Consider the following 17,949-nt stretch of genomic DNA (forward strand, 5'->3'; position numbering starts at 1 on the left):
CAAAATCAACCTGGGTACGAAGAATCAATTTTTTATTACCTGTATTACAGCCGTGCCTAGATGTCCCATTCCGCTAGGTGCTGTACAAAGTAAGAGTCAGTCCCTGCCACAAAGAGTTTACAATCTACACGTTCAAGACAGACAAAGATGGGAGTGGAAACAGAGGTGTAGAGAGATGGAGTGACTGGCCCATGGATCACACAGTAGGACAAAGGCAGAGAGGGGAAGGAAACCCAGGCCTCCTGATTCCCAATCCCAGTGCCTTATCCACTAGACTGAACTACAACTTGATTAGACTACACAGCAGAGTTCTGACCATTTTGTGTATCTTCACCAGTAATAAAGATTCTGCAGGCCAAATTATGGCCACAGTTATATTTATCATTTCCATTTGGGTTGTTCACAAATAATTAAGGGCATAATTTGGCTGCAGAATCTTTATTACTGGTGATGTGCAAGAACCACCCAGCTTGACTCTCAAAGCCCAGGCTGAGTTTACAGGATTGGCAGATAAAAAGAGCATCCTTTTACTTATAAACTCATCATATTTGATATGGAATCATTGAAACACAAACATGGAACACCACAAGGCCAGTTTTATAGTTGCTTTCCAGAGCAGAACTCTATTTTTACTTTAAACATTATTTTATATTATCCTAAATCATGCACTATCTTATAAATTATTTTGATTTCGTAGCTAATGCCTGAACTCCATCAACTGAACAAATATTGTAGAGCTATTTTCTAAAGAAAATTTAAAATGGTATTTTTAAAGCATACCTTTTGGGAGTAGTTTACTGCTTTTTCCATTTCAGACACAATAATACTGATATCATCACTTTCATAAATGCCTGGTAATTAAACATATGCTTATCAATAGGTAATTATTTTAAAGAAAGTATATTGCAACTTGCAGAGCATACAAAAAAAATCAACAGAAAAAGAGAACAAAAAGTAAAGTGTGTACTTCATAAGAGCTAGATATAATTTAGCCCACTCTTTATAAGTAATTAAAAACTTTAAAATGTTTGTCTTTAGAAATGCCTATCCGGAGTTGACTTATTATTACATTACTTTCTAATTACAGTATATACTCGATCATAAGCTGGTTCGTTTATAAGCCGACCCCCCCAAGATGGATAAGTAAAAATGGAAAATTTTTATAACCCATTCATAAACCGACCCTATAATTCAGGGGTCAGCAAACTTTGGCTTCCAGGCCACCAGGATAAGCTGCTGGTGGGCCGAGATGGTTTGTTTATCTCGATCGTCTGCGGGCACGGAGGTAAACTTAAGTAAACAAAGTGTCCCGGAGTGCCAGCTGCTTACCCTGACGGGCTGGGACAGCAACTGGTGGGGAAATTTTTTTGGGGGGAGAAGCTGGGGGTCAGAGGAGTAACCCCTATGACCACCTCCCACATGAGCCCACCCCTAGCCCGGGACCCCACACTCTCCCCATCCCATCCCTTCCCACCTTATCTAGGGAGGGCCGGGGAGGATGTGTCTGGCCTGGCTGGAGCTGCGCCGGCAGGCTGGACAGCGCGGCTGCAGCCTGCTCTGGCGGGCCAGACCCAGTGGCGCGGCTGCAGCATGTTCCAGCGGGCTGGGCCGGATGGTACGGCCACAGTCTGCTCTGGGGGGCTGGGCCGAGTGGCAAGGCTGCAGCCTGCCAGCCCCGGAGCTGCAGCTGCTTCGGAGGCTGGGGGAAGAGCAATGTGGCCAGAAGTGAAGAGACTCTGGCCCCGCCTCTTCCCTTCTGGCTCTGCTGCCTCTCCTTGCTCCCTCTGTTGGGGGGAGGGGCTGCGTCCCACCTCTCCCTCTCTAGGCCCGTTCATAAGCTGACCCCCTTGTCTGGTACTTCCCTTTTTTACTAAAAAAAAAAATCGGCTTATGAACGAGTACATATGGTAGGTTCTAAAATACTAAAGTACAGAAATCCTGCATCATTATTAAACTTTTATATTGCAGTAGCACCTAGAGGCCTTAACCGGAATGAGTACTCTGTCTATTTCAGTGCCAGTATAATAGCTTCTCCTTTACATTGTGTTAAGTTATTTATCTCAGGAAACAGTTGCATGTAATAGTGCATTACAGACTTGCCCAATAGAGGAGGAACATATTAAGATGGAAGTTAAAAAACATACCTGTTTCTCCAAACCAATGAAACCTTCCATTGGCAGCATGTGCTATTTCTCTAAACGTGCTGGCGGTTTCATTTGGACTGGCATAACGAGATGGAATAATGCCATTGGGGTCAAAACCATTTACACTGAACAGACAGACATGAAGCTGCAAATCACAACCTCCACAGACATCGACCACGTAAGTACTAACTGCATGCTACAAGACAAAAAGAAAGGCTACTACCATGAACTTCAGAAGAGTGACTATTTTATTGACTTGCAGGGCCAGATTCTTAGCTGGTGTAAATCAATGTCATTCAATTGAAGTCACTATATCGCTTCATACCAACTAAGGATCTGACCCTCAGAGCTTAACTTTAAGTAAATGTACTCTAGAGTTAGCTACAGAACCAATGAGAGATTTCTCCTTATAATTTAAATCCTCTTCTGTCTGGAGAAGGATGTGTGGCCTGGCTGAAGAGGGCATGGACTGTTGTCTTCTCCTGCAGATGGGGCATGGGAGGGGGGAGGAGGGGCTGATGAGGATTTGCCAAATAGAGGCAGGAGTGGGCAAGGAAGATCCTGCTGTCACTAGAAAAGGGATCTACAGTGCCAGGGAGTGTTGGGGGGTGGGTCACAGAAAAACATCCAGAACCTTTTGAGATTCACCCAGCAATATTTCCTGCCTTGAATTATATAAGAATAAATAATTTCGGGAGGTGAAGTCACAGATCCTGGTATGGTTGACAGCTTACTTATATGAAAGACAAGTGTTCTATCACCAAACTACAGGAGGTAGCTGAAAAAAGTTTGAGATTAATTCTGAATAAGCAATAAATATTTACAAAGAACATGCAAAATTTTGTATTGATACCTACCATCTCCTGGTCAGGAACTCCAGTGGTAAGCAGATAAAGTCCTTGAGATACATGTTTGTCTTTATCTTTGAGATCTACTTCCACTGCTCTTCTTAGAGCACTCATGAAATTTCTACTGCCTTTGCACTGCAGGCTCAACACCCATCTAGAAAGAGAGTTTTACTAATAATAAGAAAGCAGAGAAGCAATAAAAGTCACTAAACCCACTGTCTCAAACTAAAATCTCATGGTGATGCACTGGAAGATAGAAATAGCTTTTGAATTATGACACTCAGCACAACCCGATGATACAACGACCCAAGTAGATTGGTCTAATTTTTATACTGCAGCCACAGCAGCAAACTAGCCACTCTGAAAAGGGTCAAGGCACAGTCTTAAGGCAGAAGGATTATTAATGCACATTATATAAGAAAGCTGTAATATGAGATTCCATGTTAACTCATAATTCTACACTCATGCATCAACAGAACTGTTTACTAAATTCCATTCAGTTACATCTGTGCAGATCTTCTGAAGACAATGGGACTGCATAGGGTCAACAAGGGCATAATTTAGCATGCAGAGTGGTGCCGGTATATAGGAAAGAAAGAATCCAGATTGACTTTCAGTTGTCAGGTTGAATATGAAGGTTTGGCAGTTATTTTAAAAAATACCTGTACACTTCTAAATGGAGCATATATGATAGGGAAATAATTTCAACACACTAAATATTAAATGCTATCACGCTGTTTTCACAAGTCATTTTTCAGAGTAGAACTACACAAACTATAGTACAGCACACCATATTAAACTTTTTAAATCTGCAAAATTGTTCACTTCTCTGGTTAAACCTGGTTCTATGCTACATTTGTTCTAGGATAAGTACTTTCACTAAATTCATAAATATAAGCAAGTTATAATTTGATTATACCTCCAGGCACTTTGTAAATTTTCTGGATTTGAAGGAACCATTTCTGGTTTCCAAGACTTGATGTCACTTCCAAATCTTTGGAGAAAACAAAACAGCAGTTACATTTTCAAATTATAGCTCACAAGGGAACAATGTAAATTCCCTAGATAAAATCTAGCATTACAGATGTTTGTCGTCTGATATCAGTTTCTGTTTCAAACATGGAACATTTCACACCTACCTGTGTATTAAGGAATTTTAGCATTGTTGTATACTAGGAAAAATACTATTCAGAGTTCATACACTATTGTATTTATGACTCTTGTAAATTGCAAGAGGGATTTTGCAGTGGAGGGACCTGAGAAACCCAATTATTTTTTAAAATGTGATGTTTTTGACACTTGAATTTTGCAACTGTTCTCAATACTATAATATGCACAGTATCTGTTATTTAAAATGTGCAAAATCATGCAGCATAAACATCATAAAGTAGATGATGATCCTTAATTACCAGACTGGCCACTGTATATTTCAACTATTTAAAATGATGATAAGGGCAATTAGGGTGGCTTTCATAGGCTATTCTTGTAATTATTCAATCACAAAAAGACTGTAAAATATCATCTAAATCAGAAAAGACATTGACAATCTTCAATAGCTAGTTAGCCACCTTTCATGTCATTTTTTTATTTAGCTACCAGTGTACTGCTTGCCCACAATGTGTTATAGGTAATCATTTAAAGAAAAATATTTTTGATCAGCTACTTACGCTATAATATTGAAGAAATCCTTGTTTGACATTTGTTCTTCAAGTAAAAGTCGCAGGGAATGTTGGATATGAATGATGTACAAGGAATTTGTTACTGAGATATCAACAAGTATAACAACCCTAAACAAGGAACACATGCCTTAATTAAAATGACCCAAATCACAGACAATATTTCTGTCTCTCTGTTTAGATATTTTAATCACTACTGAATTAATTATTGTTGAAGTTTTGGCCTTAAAATCTATGAAGTAATAGATCTCTTTCCCCCCACCCCCGCAGTATTAGGGTAAAACAAAACACGCTTAGTATGGAATAAGCAAGGGCCGCATCCTGGAAACACAGGGACAATTCACGCGACTAATAGGGCTGTCAAACAAGTAAAAAAATTTATCGTGCTTAATCGCAGTTTTAAATCGCACTGTTGAACAATAACAGAATACCAACTGAAATTTATTATAAATATATTTTGATGTTTTTCTACATTTTCAAATATATTGATTTCACTTACAACACAGAATACGAAGTGTACAGTGCTCACTTTATATTATTTTTGATTACAAATATTTGCACTGTAAAAAAGAAAGAAAAGTATTTTTCAATTCACCTCAGACAAGTACTGTAGTGCAATCTCTTTAGGATAGTGCAACCTACAAATGTCCATTTTTTTTGTTACATAACAAAAACAAAACATGCGAATGCCTGTTCTCACTTTCAGGTGACCGTAAATAAGAAGCGGGCATCATTATCTCCTGTAAACGTAAACAAACTTGTTTCTCTTAGCAATTGGCTGAACAAGAAGTAGGACTGAGTCGACATGTAGGCGCTAAAGTTTTACATTGTTTTGTTGTAGCCAGCGTTGCAAGATATTTATGTGCCAGATACACTAAAGTTTCATATGTCCCTTCATGCTTCAACCACCATTTCAGAGGACATGTGTCCAGGCTGAAAACTGGTTCTGCTCGATAACCTCCAAAGCAGTGCGGACCGACGCATGTTCCTTTTCATCGTCTGAGTCAGATGCCACCAGCGGAAGGTTGATTTTCTTTTTTGGTGGTTCGGGTTCTGTAGTTTCCGCATCAGAGTGTTGCTCTTTTAAGACATTTGAAAGCATTCTCCACACCTCGTCCCCCTTAGATTTTGGAAGGCACTTTAGATTCTTAAACCTTGGGTCAAGTGCTGTAGCTATATTTAGAAATCTCACATTGGTACTTTCTTTGCATTTTATCGGATCTGCAGTGAAAGTGTTCTTAAAACGAACAACATGTGCTGGGTCATCATCAGAGACTGCTATAACATGAAATATATGGCAGAATGTGGGCAAAACAGAAAAGGAGACATACAATTCTCCTCCAAGGAGTTTAGTCACAAATTTAATTAATGCATTATTTTTTTAACGAGAATCATCAGCATGGAAGCATGTCCTCTGGAATGGTGGCAGAAGCATGAAGGGGTATACAAATGTTTAGCATATCTGGCATGTAAAGATCTTGCAATGCTGGCTACAAAAGTGGCATGCGAACACCTGTTCTCACTTTCAGGTGCCATTATAAGTAAGCGGGCAGCATTATTTCCTGTAAACGTAAACAAACTTGTTTGTCTGAGCGATTGGCTGAACAAGAAGTAAGACTGAATGGACTTATAGAGCCTAAAGTTTTACACTGTTTTATTTTTGAGTGCAGTTATGTAACAATCAAAAAAATCTACATTTGTAAGTTGTACTTTCCCAATAAAGAGATCGCACTACAGTACTTGTATGAGGTGAATTGAAAAATACTATTTCTTTTGTTTATCATTTTTACAGTGCAAATATTTGTAATAAAAAATAATATAAAGTGAGCACTGTACATGTTGTATTCTGTGTTGTAATAGAAATCAATATATTTGAAAATGTAGAAAAACATCCAAAATATTTAATAAATTTCAATTGGTATTCTATTGTTTAACAGTGTGTTTAATCATCAAGTATCAGGGGGTAGCCGTGTTAGTCTGTATCTACAAAAACAACAAGTCTGGTGACACCTTAAAGATTTATTTGGGCATAAGCTTTCGTGAGATTTTTTAAATCACAATTAATTTTTTTAGTTAATTGCAAGTTAACTGCGATTAATCGACAGCCCTTACACACGGAATAATTCTCACAGCAAAATGACTGACCAAATATTATTATTTTATCAACTACCATTGGTTAATAACATAGTAAAAACATTGTGATTGGTTAATAATTAAATCACAGTGTTTTAATATCATGTGCTGCAAAGAGCCACAGGAGACAAATTAAAGAGTCATTTGCGGCTTGGGAATCTCAGTCTGAGTATCACTGATCTATAGCATTGTGTTAGTCAGTGACTGTTTGATTTTAAATAATCACTATCTAATATAATGAGATTGAGCCATATTATGGTCCCAATCCAGCAAACAATAATGCACATGCTTAACTTTAATCACATGAATAATCCCTGTAAGTGTTTCCAGGATTGGGCCCTTACTTATTCCACACTGAGTGTGTTTTGTTTAACCCTAATGCTGGACCTGGACCCATGCAATACAGCTCAAAAGGTGAGAAGAGTGGTCTCCCACCATTTTAACTGTGGTTCATAACTCCATATACATTCTTGGAGGAAAAAAGGATTAAGTGTATGAGTGGGGCAGGGTGGAAGATTTGGTGTCTGAGCCTTCACACTAAGCTTTAACACTAAGTACAGATGGCCCAACATGGTTTGCAGGAAGGGTTTTAATGTTTTAGCCTTTATGGCCATACATATCAGGCTCTGTTTACATGGGATTTAAGACCGAACATTTCCCAAAGGGTCATTTCCTAGATACCTCAAATGTAAATGTGTATTTTAACTGGTCTCATTGAAGCTATGGACTCTTTTCTAGTATATTTGAACTTTAGTGTCTTTATGGTCCAATGAACACCTCATCATCAATAATAAAAAGATATACCTACATGCTGAACAGTACAATATTAATTTTCAAAAATGGATACTTAAATTGCATGCACACATCACTTATCTGCAAATGATGCATTTAGGAGTGTACATTTTCTGTACTGTGTCTCTATGCTTATTTACAGGCACAAAGTTAACACTGCCAAATTAGGATGCCACTTCTGCAACAGGGACCCAAAATACCCAATATTAATACCTCCGTTCACAAACAGTTCCCCATATTCTTCTACTAGCGATAGAAAGCCAGTCTATTCGCCTCTCATACGTTCTCACCATTCTATCAAGCTGTTTCTGTGAACAAAATATAGACAACTGATGAATGGTGATTTTTAAAATAATCTAAATTAACATGTTTCTATTTCAGACTAAATCTGTATTTCCAAATATTTGTTGACCTAAAAATAGGATAATTGACTATTACAAACTATATACATTTTAGTTAATAAAATCTAAGTATTTAAACTGATGGAAATGATCAGTTATGGTAAATTAGATAAAGTTTCCAGTACCCTTACAGTTCATGTATTCTGTTAAAACATCTGCAAATAAGATACACAGAAAATGATGAAGAAACTAAAAGGGCTCCGTGGTTCTCTGACTCTCAATCTCCACTGACCACAGGAACGTCAGGTGATAGTTTAGCTTGCTCATAATTGCCCTTTGTGCATTTTAGTTCCTCATCTGTTAATGTCACTTGATGCAATCACATTTCAATCATTTTGGCTATAACTCCATAGTCTTTAAAACTTCCTCATTAGAAGCGAAGCTGTTCCACAGTATATAAAATACTTGATTTTAATCATAGGGAGGGATACTGGCATTTAGGTCTTTGAATTTCTATGGAGGAAAGGTTTGCCACTCCAGGCCAATGGGGGCTGCGGGAAGGGCGGCCAGCACATCCCTCGGCCTGCACCGCTTCCCGCAGCCCCCATTGACCTGGAGTGGCGAACCGTGGCCAGTGGGAGCCGCGATCAGCCGAACCTGCGCATGCGGCAGATAAACAAACCAGCCCGGCCCGCCAGGGGCTTTCCCTGAACAAGTGGTGGACCAGCTTTGAGAACCACTGGTCTAGATAACACTTAGTCCTGCCTTGAGTGCAGGGGACTCGAGGTCCCTTCCAGTTCTATGACCTCTCGAGGTCCCTTCCAGTTTTATCATTCTATGATTACTTTGCATTTATCCACACTGAATTTCATCTGCCATTTTCTTGCCTAGTCACTCAGTTTTGTGAGATCCCTTTGTAACTCTCTGCAGTCTGCTTTGGACTTAACTATCTTGAGTAATTTTGGATCATCTGCAAACTTTTCCACTTCACTGTTTACTCCCTTTTCCAGATCATTTATGAATATGTTGAACAGCACTGGTCCCAGTACAGATTATTGGGGGACCCCACTATTTATCTCTCTACACTGTGAAAACTGACCATTTATTCCTTCTCTTGCTTCCTATCTTTTAACCAGTTACTGATCCATGAAAGGAACTTCCCTCTTATCACATGACTGCTTACTTTGCTTAAGAACATTTAGTGAGGGCTTTCTGAAAGTCCCAGTACACTATAACCACTGGATCCACACGTTTGTTGATCCTCTCAAAGAATTCTAATAGATTGGTAATGCATAATTTCCCTTTTCAAAAGCCCTGTTGAATCTTCTCCAACATATCCTGTTCATCTATGTGTCTGATGATTCTATTCTTTACTACAGTTTCTACCTATTTGCCTGGTACTGAAGTCAGGCTTATGAGCCTGTAATTGCCAGGACTGCCTCTGAAATGTTTAAAAATATTGGCGTTACTTTAGCTATCTGCCAGTCATCTGGTACAGAGGCTGATTTAAGTTATAGGTTACATACCACATACAGTAGTTATGCAATTTCATATCTGAGCTCATTCACAACTCTTGGGTGATTATCAGCTGGTCCTGGTGACTTATTACTGTTTAGTTTATCCATTTGTTCCAAATCCTCCTCTCCCGACACCTCAATCTCAGACAGTTCCTCAGATCTGCCTTCTAAAAAGAATGGCTCAGGTGTGGGAATCTCACTTACATCCTCTGTAGTGAAGACTGATGCAAAGAATTAATTTAGCTTCTCCACAACAGCCTTGTCTTCCTTGAGTGCACCTTTACCACCTTGATCATCCAGTGGCCCCACTGATTTTTTGGTACTTTCTGCTTCTGATATACTTTACATATACATATATATATATATTTGCTATTAGCTTTTGAGTCTTTTGCTAGATGCTCTCCAAATTCTTTTTTGGCTTGCTTTATTATGCTTTTCCACTTGACATGCCAGAACTTGCACGCCCCCAACTGACAGTTACAGTTCCTTGGGCTGCTGGCAGAATAGCCGGTTAACCTTTACCCACACAGATTTGGGATGCTGCCACAATTTTACAGAACATCGTATTAGCAAGTGGTATTTAATCTTTCCCCTGTTATTGTCAGGCTGAGTTGCCGTGGTTGGACCACAATGGTATGGCATATTCCCTTCCCGCTCCGGCACTACTTCTGTGAGTGGATCACTGGGAAAAACAAACTTGGCGGCATACACTCCCAGGCAGCCTCTGGGCCTCTTAAACACCTCCCTTCTCTGCCACTTTACTATCCGTCTGATGGATAAATCCTCAAGGATTCACAACTGCCGAAATTCATTCAGCAGTCTTTACTATACTATTCTTATATGTATCTCATGTCCTGCCCCATCCCTATTTAAGGGACCTGGTTAAGTACCCCCCACATACTCACCATCCTGTATGGTCTAAAATGCTTACAATCCCCATATAATTCTGATGCTAACCTCAAATGTATACTGCCCAAAATAGGAGACTCTGAGTAGCTGGCGTAGTTACCTACCATAGAACGCTAAATCCTCAAACCTAACAACTGCTATTTGTTTTATCTGTTTATCAGTGACCTTTGTGGGGGGAACTTCAACACCTGCAGAACATCTGTTAACTATCAGATCCAAACCCTCCCCCCTCACACACACAAAAAGGAGGACACATTTACAGAGATTATTCAAGAGATCAAGGCAAATGTGAGGAATGCTAGGGAGTGGTGTGAAATCTGCTGGAGGAGACATGGAAAGACAGAGGCACAGAAAACATGCTGCTGCTACTGAAGCAGCAGACACCACTGTTGAACAGTGAATATATCAAGGATAACATTGCAGCAGTTCCACCCACTCTAAAGCATGAATAATATTGGCTGCTGGTAAGGATCATACACCTCTCCACCTCTGAATCACCCACCCTTCTTGCAGTAGTTCCCATTACACTCAATTCCAATAGACAAACAGCATAGGGAATAAAGAGAAATGTTTTGACTAGTCATACTGCAATCTGTGATGCAAGACATCCAGTCTGCATTTGAAACTTCTTTGTATATAGTTTATGGTGTGTGGTTAGTACACTCAAAGTTGTTTGTGAGGCACTTCTTACTGTGTTTTAAATAGAGTTCAAGGTTGTTGAAAGTTACTGCACACGTTTATTGTGTTTTTTGGCATTACAGAGCTGTCTGAGATGGTAGAAAGTACTTCATATAACCAGAAAGGCTTCTATACCACAATAAAAAATTTCAATAAGCTATTAACGCTAATAATTCACGTGCACTACAAAAAATTGCCTTTATGCAATCCTCATTAAAATTTCTAATACAAGTCATATTCATGCTTATTAGCCAAAGACTGGCTCAGTCAGTGTACATATTCCATGAGACAATGTCAGGCTACTATCCACCGCCAGAGGACCCTCTTAAGCTTCCTTCAGCCACACAGTGATAATGGTGGCACTATTAACTGGTTTACTTTCAGACTGTTTGATTTTAGCCGACAGCCTGTCTGTCCACCTCACTTCATCTACCCTGGCATTAGGGTCTCACCCTTGGTCTCACAGATTTTATGCAATCTGCTGCATGCAGCAATAACTGCAGGAAAATTTTCCTTGCTGAATTTGAGTCTTGCCATGAAATACCTGCCCTTCAGTCTTCCAAAGACACACTCACATTCATTCTGTAGCTGCATAGGGGATAATTAAACCTTCCCTTACTTATGTCCAAGTTACTGGTGTTTGGTTTCATAAACCAGGGAAGCAAAGTAGAGTCACTAAGAATCACAATTGGCATAGAAACTCTGTTAATGTCAATTGGATGTCTGGAAAAAGTGTCCCAACTTTCCGTTTGTCAAAAAATCATGTATTTCTAAAGATCCAGGTGTCATGGATTTTTCCAGACCAGTCAACTTTGTGTTATCAGTACATCAATTCTTGGTGATCCACCAAACTACAAAACCATCAAGATACACCCATTTTATTTACTTGGAAGCTGGTGGTCGGGAGGGCACAGAATGGGGACATGCGTAGTCTACTGTCTCAGCAATTAAGGAAGCCCATGTTGTTGAATCCATCTATTATTTCCTGCATGTTGCCTTGCCTTATTGTCCTGTATAGCAGGACATGCTTTATTGCTTTGCATACCTCAATTATGACTGCCTTCATTGTTGATTTTCCAATGCCAAACTGATTCCTCACTGCTTGACAGCATTCCAGGGTTGCAAGTTTCCATATGGTGATTGCCATTCATTTCCATCTTGTAAGGGCAACGCTCGTCTTGGTAGTTCTGTGCTGCAGGACTCGGGTGAGCTCAGCACATAACTGCAGGGATGTGGAGTTCTGCATCTGAAAGTTCTGGACCCCAGTGCTGGTTGACTTAGGTTCGCATGACATTCCAATGGTGCCACTTGGTACTCACTGAACGGGAGCACCCCAGGCAGTTGTATGAACGGCTGTAATAGCCTAGCCACTACATTCACTGTCCACTCATCTTCGGCTGAGCCTGAGTGGTGCAGCCTTGAAAATACAACAAAGTTTCTTCTCTGTACCGCATCCATGTTGTTATGAGTTTGAAAATGGTGCACGAGAGTGGTAGATTATGTGGTGGAACAGAACGAATTGTGTGCATTTAACCCAAAATCCCAAAATTTCCTGAGAGGAATGAGGTATCCCACAACATACAGCAGCTACCTCATAATGCACAGTGACAATTTCCCATGAGGCAGTGTTCCTGAAGGCAGCATGGAGGACACTGGAATACTTATCCACAGTACAACATACCTTTTGCTGGTCTAACCTGATGCTCTATGGACATGATGGACCAGTACAAACAAAGCGTGAATGAACTCTGCTGAAATAATTGCACTATGCTGGCAACACTTTTCCTGTTCAAAATTTCTAGAGTAGATAAGACCTTAGGGCATTCTAATACCTGAACTACACAGTAGCCTGAATTGCTCATACAAGGCAAACCGGTGCATCTATGGAAGGGGGTGGGGGGGAAGATGTATAGTCAGGAGACAAGAGTTCCCTGTTTTCTATTCTTTAACAGGTCTGGCTACATTGCTCAGAGGTGAGCCCTAGCATTTATGGCTACATAAATTACATTTCATCCAAACATATGGAAAGGCTATTGTGGGAATGATCATCCAAACCTGAGGCTAAAATGCGACTCACAAATATGATATGCAGAGCTACTAAGGACTATAAAGTGAACATTTCTATGATGGCCCTTTGATGATTATTAACACTAAGCACTTATACAGAACTTTTCATTCATTAATCTCACAACGCTTTACAATGGTAGGTAAGAATTACCCTGATTAATTGATGGAGAAACTGAGGCACAGAAAGGGTAAGTAATTTTCAGGTCACATGGCAATTCAGACTATATTTTGAATTTTGCCTATGTCTCCTGACTCCTGTCTGTCTACTCTCCTATCAACTGACAATACTGCTTCTTTTTAGGTGTAACAGCAGTACACTTGAAACAAAAAAACAAAACAAAAAACAAAACAAAAAAAAAAAAACCCAAAAAATTAATGGAGATATCCTATCTCCTAGAACTGGAAGGGACCATGAAAGGTCATTGAGTCCAGCCCCCTGCCTTCACTAGCAGGACCAAGTACTGATTTTGCCCCAGATCCCTAAGTGGCCCTCTCAAGAATTGAACTCACAACCCTGGGTTTAGTAGGCCAATGCTCAAACCACTTAGCTATCCCTCACCCCAAAATATTTCAGAGCTGCTGGATGCTGTGGAAACATATTCAGAACAGAGCCCATGTTGTAGAAATAAGCAGTGATTTGGTGTTCTAAATCTAGACCCATGTGGCATCACAACTCATATCATCCGCTTTTTATTCCTGCAAATTTCCTCTTGATATAGACGGTCATGTTTCTGTCACTTTCTGCTTCCAAGCTGCCACAGGTTGCCCTCAGTGTCCTACACTGATCTGGTATTATTAGTTTTTCACCACTCTCTTCAGTCTCCTCTCCCCAGATGTTGTGCATCATCTGTTGCTCAGTTGGAAAACCCCGGCAGAGTCACTTCATTGGTGATGGTCATGGAGAAAGCTCTTTATACAATGCACTGTTTTGCAGGGCAACAATTTCTGTTTAATCTATGCTTTATGAAGCCCTGGAATCAAATTCTTGACCTCAGAATTCTTTGCCTGTCTCTTCTTTCTGCATGTGAGCCGTCTGGGCCTGCCATGGTAGCAGGGTGCTTTCTCTTACTGCCATAGACTGCAGCCATATCACAGAGCAGTTGTTGGAGCTTTATGAGTGCTTTGCTTGCTAAAACGCCCAATATATGCCCTAGTTTTATTTTTTTGTCTGACTGCTAGGCATTCTGCTTTATTGGACTTGTTTACTTCTCAGACTGAATAGAATGGGGACATACTCGTAATTAAGGTCTGAAATTATAGGAGAGGATTGTATTAGGGTGGGTTTGGGAGTTACTGCTTTTAATACTGTAAAACCAGAATAGAATGGAATAATTACTACATGTTCAAAATAACTTGCTGCTGGACAACAAAGCATGTTTGGCACTAGTCCAGCAGTGCTCCTGACAGACCTATTCCTCTTGTTTAGAATTTTTCATTGTTAGATGAATCTGTTCATATATCCAACCAGGTTACTGGCTCCTGTATGCTGCAGATACAGAAATGACAGCTGTAAGCATCTCGTTTTGTAACCTCTCTGTGCCTGTTGCTGGCCTTTTCTCAGAGCAGGATAATGACTGAGATGGAATAACTAGGTGTGCATGTAGTACTGGATAGCAGGACCAACTAGACAAATATTAATAACTCACCTGATAGTCATATAATATTGGTGGGTCCACGTGAACATTTTTCATAGTCCCATCATGCCATTCAAACTGCATCATTGCTTTCTGAAAGGATGAGAAAACACTCAGCTGTTTAAAGCAACATGTATGTTGTAAGTTACATAAACATAACATTCTTTCCATTGAGTTTATTAATGAAGAAATACACAGACGATAGTTAATGACATTATATGTCTGATTTAAATCTATAAATGTAAGAAAACTCAAAGTCTCTGGAGTTTCACCTGCTTACATAAGGGCTGAAATTGGTTCCGTGAGCCTAAGAGGCAGAACACAGAAGGATATTTAAACCTGCATTGATTAGGCATCACACTTTCAAATAAATACTACCTTTTCAGATAAAAATCTATCAGACAACCTCTTTGGACTGGATGTTCTATACAGGATGAAAGCTTTCTGAGCAGGCCATACAATGAGGCATTATACCTTTTTAAAAAAAGTTATTTATTTGGGGCCAGTGCTGCAAGGTACTCCTGCAAGAGTATTCGCAACTCCAATGAAGTTCAAGGAAGCTGAAAGTATTTAGAATCTCACAAGGCCAGTCCAGAGAAGTTATTTAGGGTCATACAACTAGGAATACTGCTCTCTGTGGCAGCAATGCTACACAATTGAAAACAAATACTTTACCTCATTTTTCCATCAGTATATGACGACTTCAGGTAATATGAAAATAATAAAGAGATTTGGATACATATTCTGATTATATTCACCCAAGGAGACAAGCCCTTCCTCCATCCCCCCAAAAATGCCCATATCAAACCAATCAAACAACCTTTCCCCCTCAAAAAAACAACAACCCCCCAAAATCCCACTTTGGAGAATAAGCTTTACAGTGTCATCAGATTGTAAAACACAATTTAAAAAATTAGTTTCTGGCAGCCCAACAGAAGTTTCAGAGCCGATTTCCCCTCACTGAAAATGCCCTACCTCTACCCTCAGCCCCCTGCTGTAACCAGGAGGGCTAACAGACAATGACAAGGAAGCTTATCGAATACAGGAGAACTACAAAACATAAGTGTGCCCTTCTTATATGCTGATAAACTACCCTGGGCACTCAGACGGCCTAGTAGAAACACTGCAAGCTGGGAGGGGTTGCAAGCACTGAGGAGGACAGGATTAGAATCCAAAATGACCATGACAAATTGGAGAATTGGTCTGAATTCAATAATGACAAGTGAAAAAATACTTCACATAGGAAGAAAAAAAATCAAATGCACAACTATAAAATGGAGAGTAACTGGCTCGGTGGTAGTACTGCTGAAAAGATTCTGTGGGTTATAATGGATCACAAGCTGAATGAGTCAACAATGTGATGCAGTTGCGAAAGAAGATAATATCATACTGGGGTGTATTAACAGGAGTGTCATAAAACTGTCAGCTTTAGCTGGTAATGAAGAATTAACTACTTCCTCTGGGGAGGACGAAATAATTGCCAAAGATGCAGAAGGGGTCACACGTTCCTCCAGATGATGATCAGTACTCTGTACATCCTGTCTGGAATCACAAAGACCATGCTGTTGAGACTGTTGCATTGATTTGGGAGGCTCAACTGTAGGAGGCCATCTATTCCTGGATGAGGTGTGGAGGCGTGCTCAAAAAATATGGTCCTAAATAACGAGGTTGAGGATTTCATAAGACCAAGATGGCATACCATAAGGATATGGCATATGAGATCATGGTGGAGGAATCCAGGGAATCTGCACTTTGCCCGATCCATGTCTCTCACAGCAAGATGATGTGACCCTTTTTGATTCCCGCTCATGGATTTACTCAGGCAGGGAGTATCTGCTATGAAAGAAGAACTTCTGCTATACGCTAATGAAAAAGATTCAGAAGAATAAACTTCCTCTAGAGAAAAGCTGATCTCTGAAGAACTTTGGGGGGTTCTAGACAATTCTCCCTGAGATCTAGCTATTGGGTGCTGATGAGGCTGGACGAAGTTAAATCTTCCTTATCAGTACCCCAGGTACTGACAGAGGCTTTGTAGTTGTTGGTAATGGTGTCGTGTTTGGAAGGTTAGGTTCCAGTTCCAATGCAACAGTTAATCCAGATGTTGCAAATGTAGCCAGAGCAGAGGTTGATTGCTCTGAAGGAGGTGGTATTGAGAGCTCTAATACTATGGGGATCGATGTAGATCTCGTTTCTCTATGTGGTACCAAGGTTTCTGGAACTGACAGAACCACTGTAGTCAGTATTGATATAGGAGGGTTGGCAACTGAGCTCAAATGGTAATGCCAGAGCTGAAAAGTGCATCTCTTGTGATAGAGTAGAACCGAGGTGCAGGTCAGATGTATAATAACTCTTTTACTTCCTCTTAGATTATACTGGGGATGGTGATAGTGTTAAGGGAAAACAGCATATGGAACTCCATTTTGTGTTTCAGGCCCACTATTAGTTAGAAGCAAGCATTCCATGTACTAGGAAGGAGAAGGGGAGGCATTTGGACACAAGAAGATAAGGACAGGAGTTGAGAAACAAGCTAGCCACGTGCCTAAGCAGCTGCAGCATTAGGCAGCACGGGCAGCATGCCTAGAGTGGATAGGTGGAGATAAGGGAAAAGTTTGTTTATTGGCTATGACTTACGATGCATGAGGACAGCATGCTTTGCTAAAAAGTATATAATCTCTGTGTAACCTGCGTTCTGAATCCCCTCCTGACTAGCAGGGGGGCAACCACACTCGAGTGTAATGAACCTGTTATCTCTGTAATTCTCTGCAGTTGTGGACTTGGTTCTTGTGCCTCAGCCTAGACTCGAACTGCGCGTGACCTATAGGTATAATTCGCAACAATAGGTTCGGAGTCATGGTCTTAGATGTCTGCTCTTCTCTCCCACATATAGCTGGAGCAACTGACTGACCCATATTGCAAAGAGAGCTTCCAGGTAACATTAACTGTAGTTGAGGGGCATTGGCTCTGTATAGTCACAATGCTGGAAAAGGTAAATAGTGCTAAGGTCATGTTTCCCAACAATGAGAATATGCGGAGGCCATCTTGGAAAAATGTTGTTTGGAACACAGTGTTTGCAACACACGAATAATAACTTGTCTCCACAAAAACAGTCTACCAAGCACTTTATGAAAGTGTTGGTTGCAACACCCTGGATGAGGTCTTTAGCTCAGATCCGGGTGAACCAGTGCAGTCTACAATTATTTACTCATAGTC

At 40.2% G+C, this 17,949-nt stretch overlaps 1 protein-coding gene across 8 annotated transcripts in view; it reads right to left on the reverse strand.

The window, feature by feature from the left end:
- The window catches only part of VWA3A (von Willebrand factor A domain containing 3A), a 59,208-nt gene that overhangs the window by 21,518 nt on the left and 19,741 nt on the right, over positions 1–17,949 (reverse strand). For all 8 annotated transcript variants that reach the window (XR_004647470.1, XR_004647471.1, XM_034784109.1 and 5 more), the window contains 7 exons: positions 14,752–14,832; positions 7,807–7,901; positions 4,660–4,779; positions 3,912–3,986; positions 3,002–3,146; positions 2,145–2,340; positions 781–851 (listed from right to left, as the gene is read on the reverse strand). Coding sequence is in view for 6 of the 8 variants with exons in the window: in XM_034784109.1 (XP_034640000.1) it covers positions 781–851; positions 2,145–2,340; positions 3,002–3,146; positions 3,912–3,986; positions 4,660–4,779; positions 7,807–7,901; positions 14,752–14,832 (783 nt within the window). In the remaining 2 variants the exon portion in view is untranslated. The remainder of the gene's footprint in view (positions 1–780; positions 852–2,144; positions 2,341–3,001; positions 3,147–3,911; positions 3,987–4,659; positions 4,780–7,806; positions 7,902–14,751; positions 14,833–17,949) is intronic.

This window comes from Trachemys scripta, chromosome 10 (assembly GCF_013100865.1).
Source record: "Trachemys scripta elegans isolate TJP31775 chromosome 10, CAS_Tse_1.0, whole genome shotgun sequence".
In the NCBI taxonomy this organism is placed as follows: domain Eukaryota; kingdom Metazoa; phylum Chordata; order Testudines; family Emydidae; genus Trachemys; species Trachemys scripta.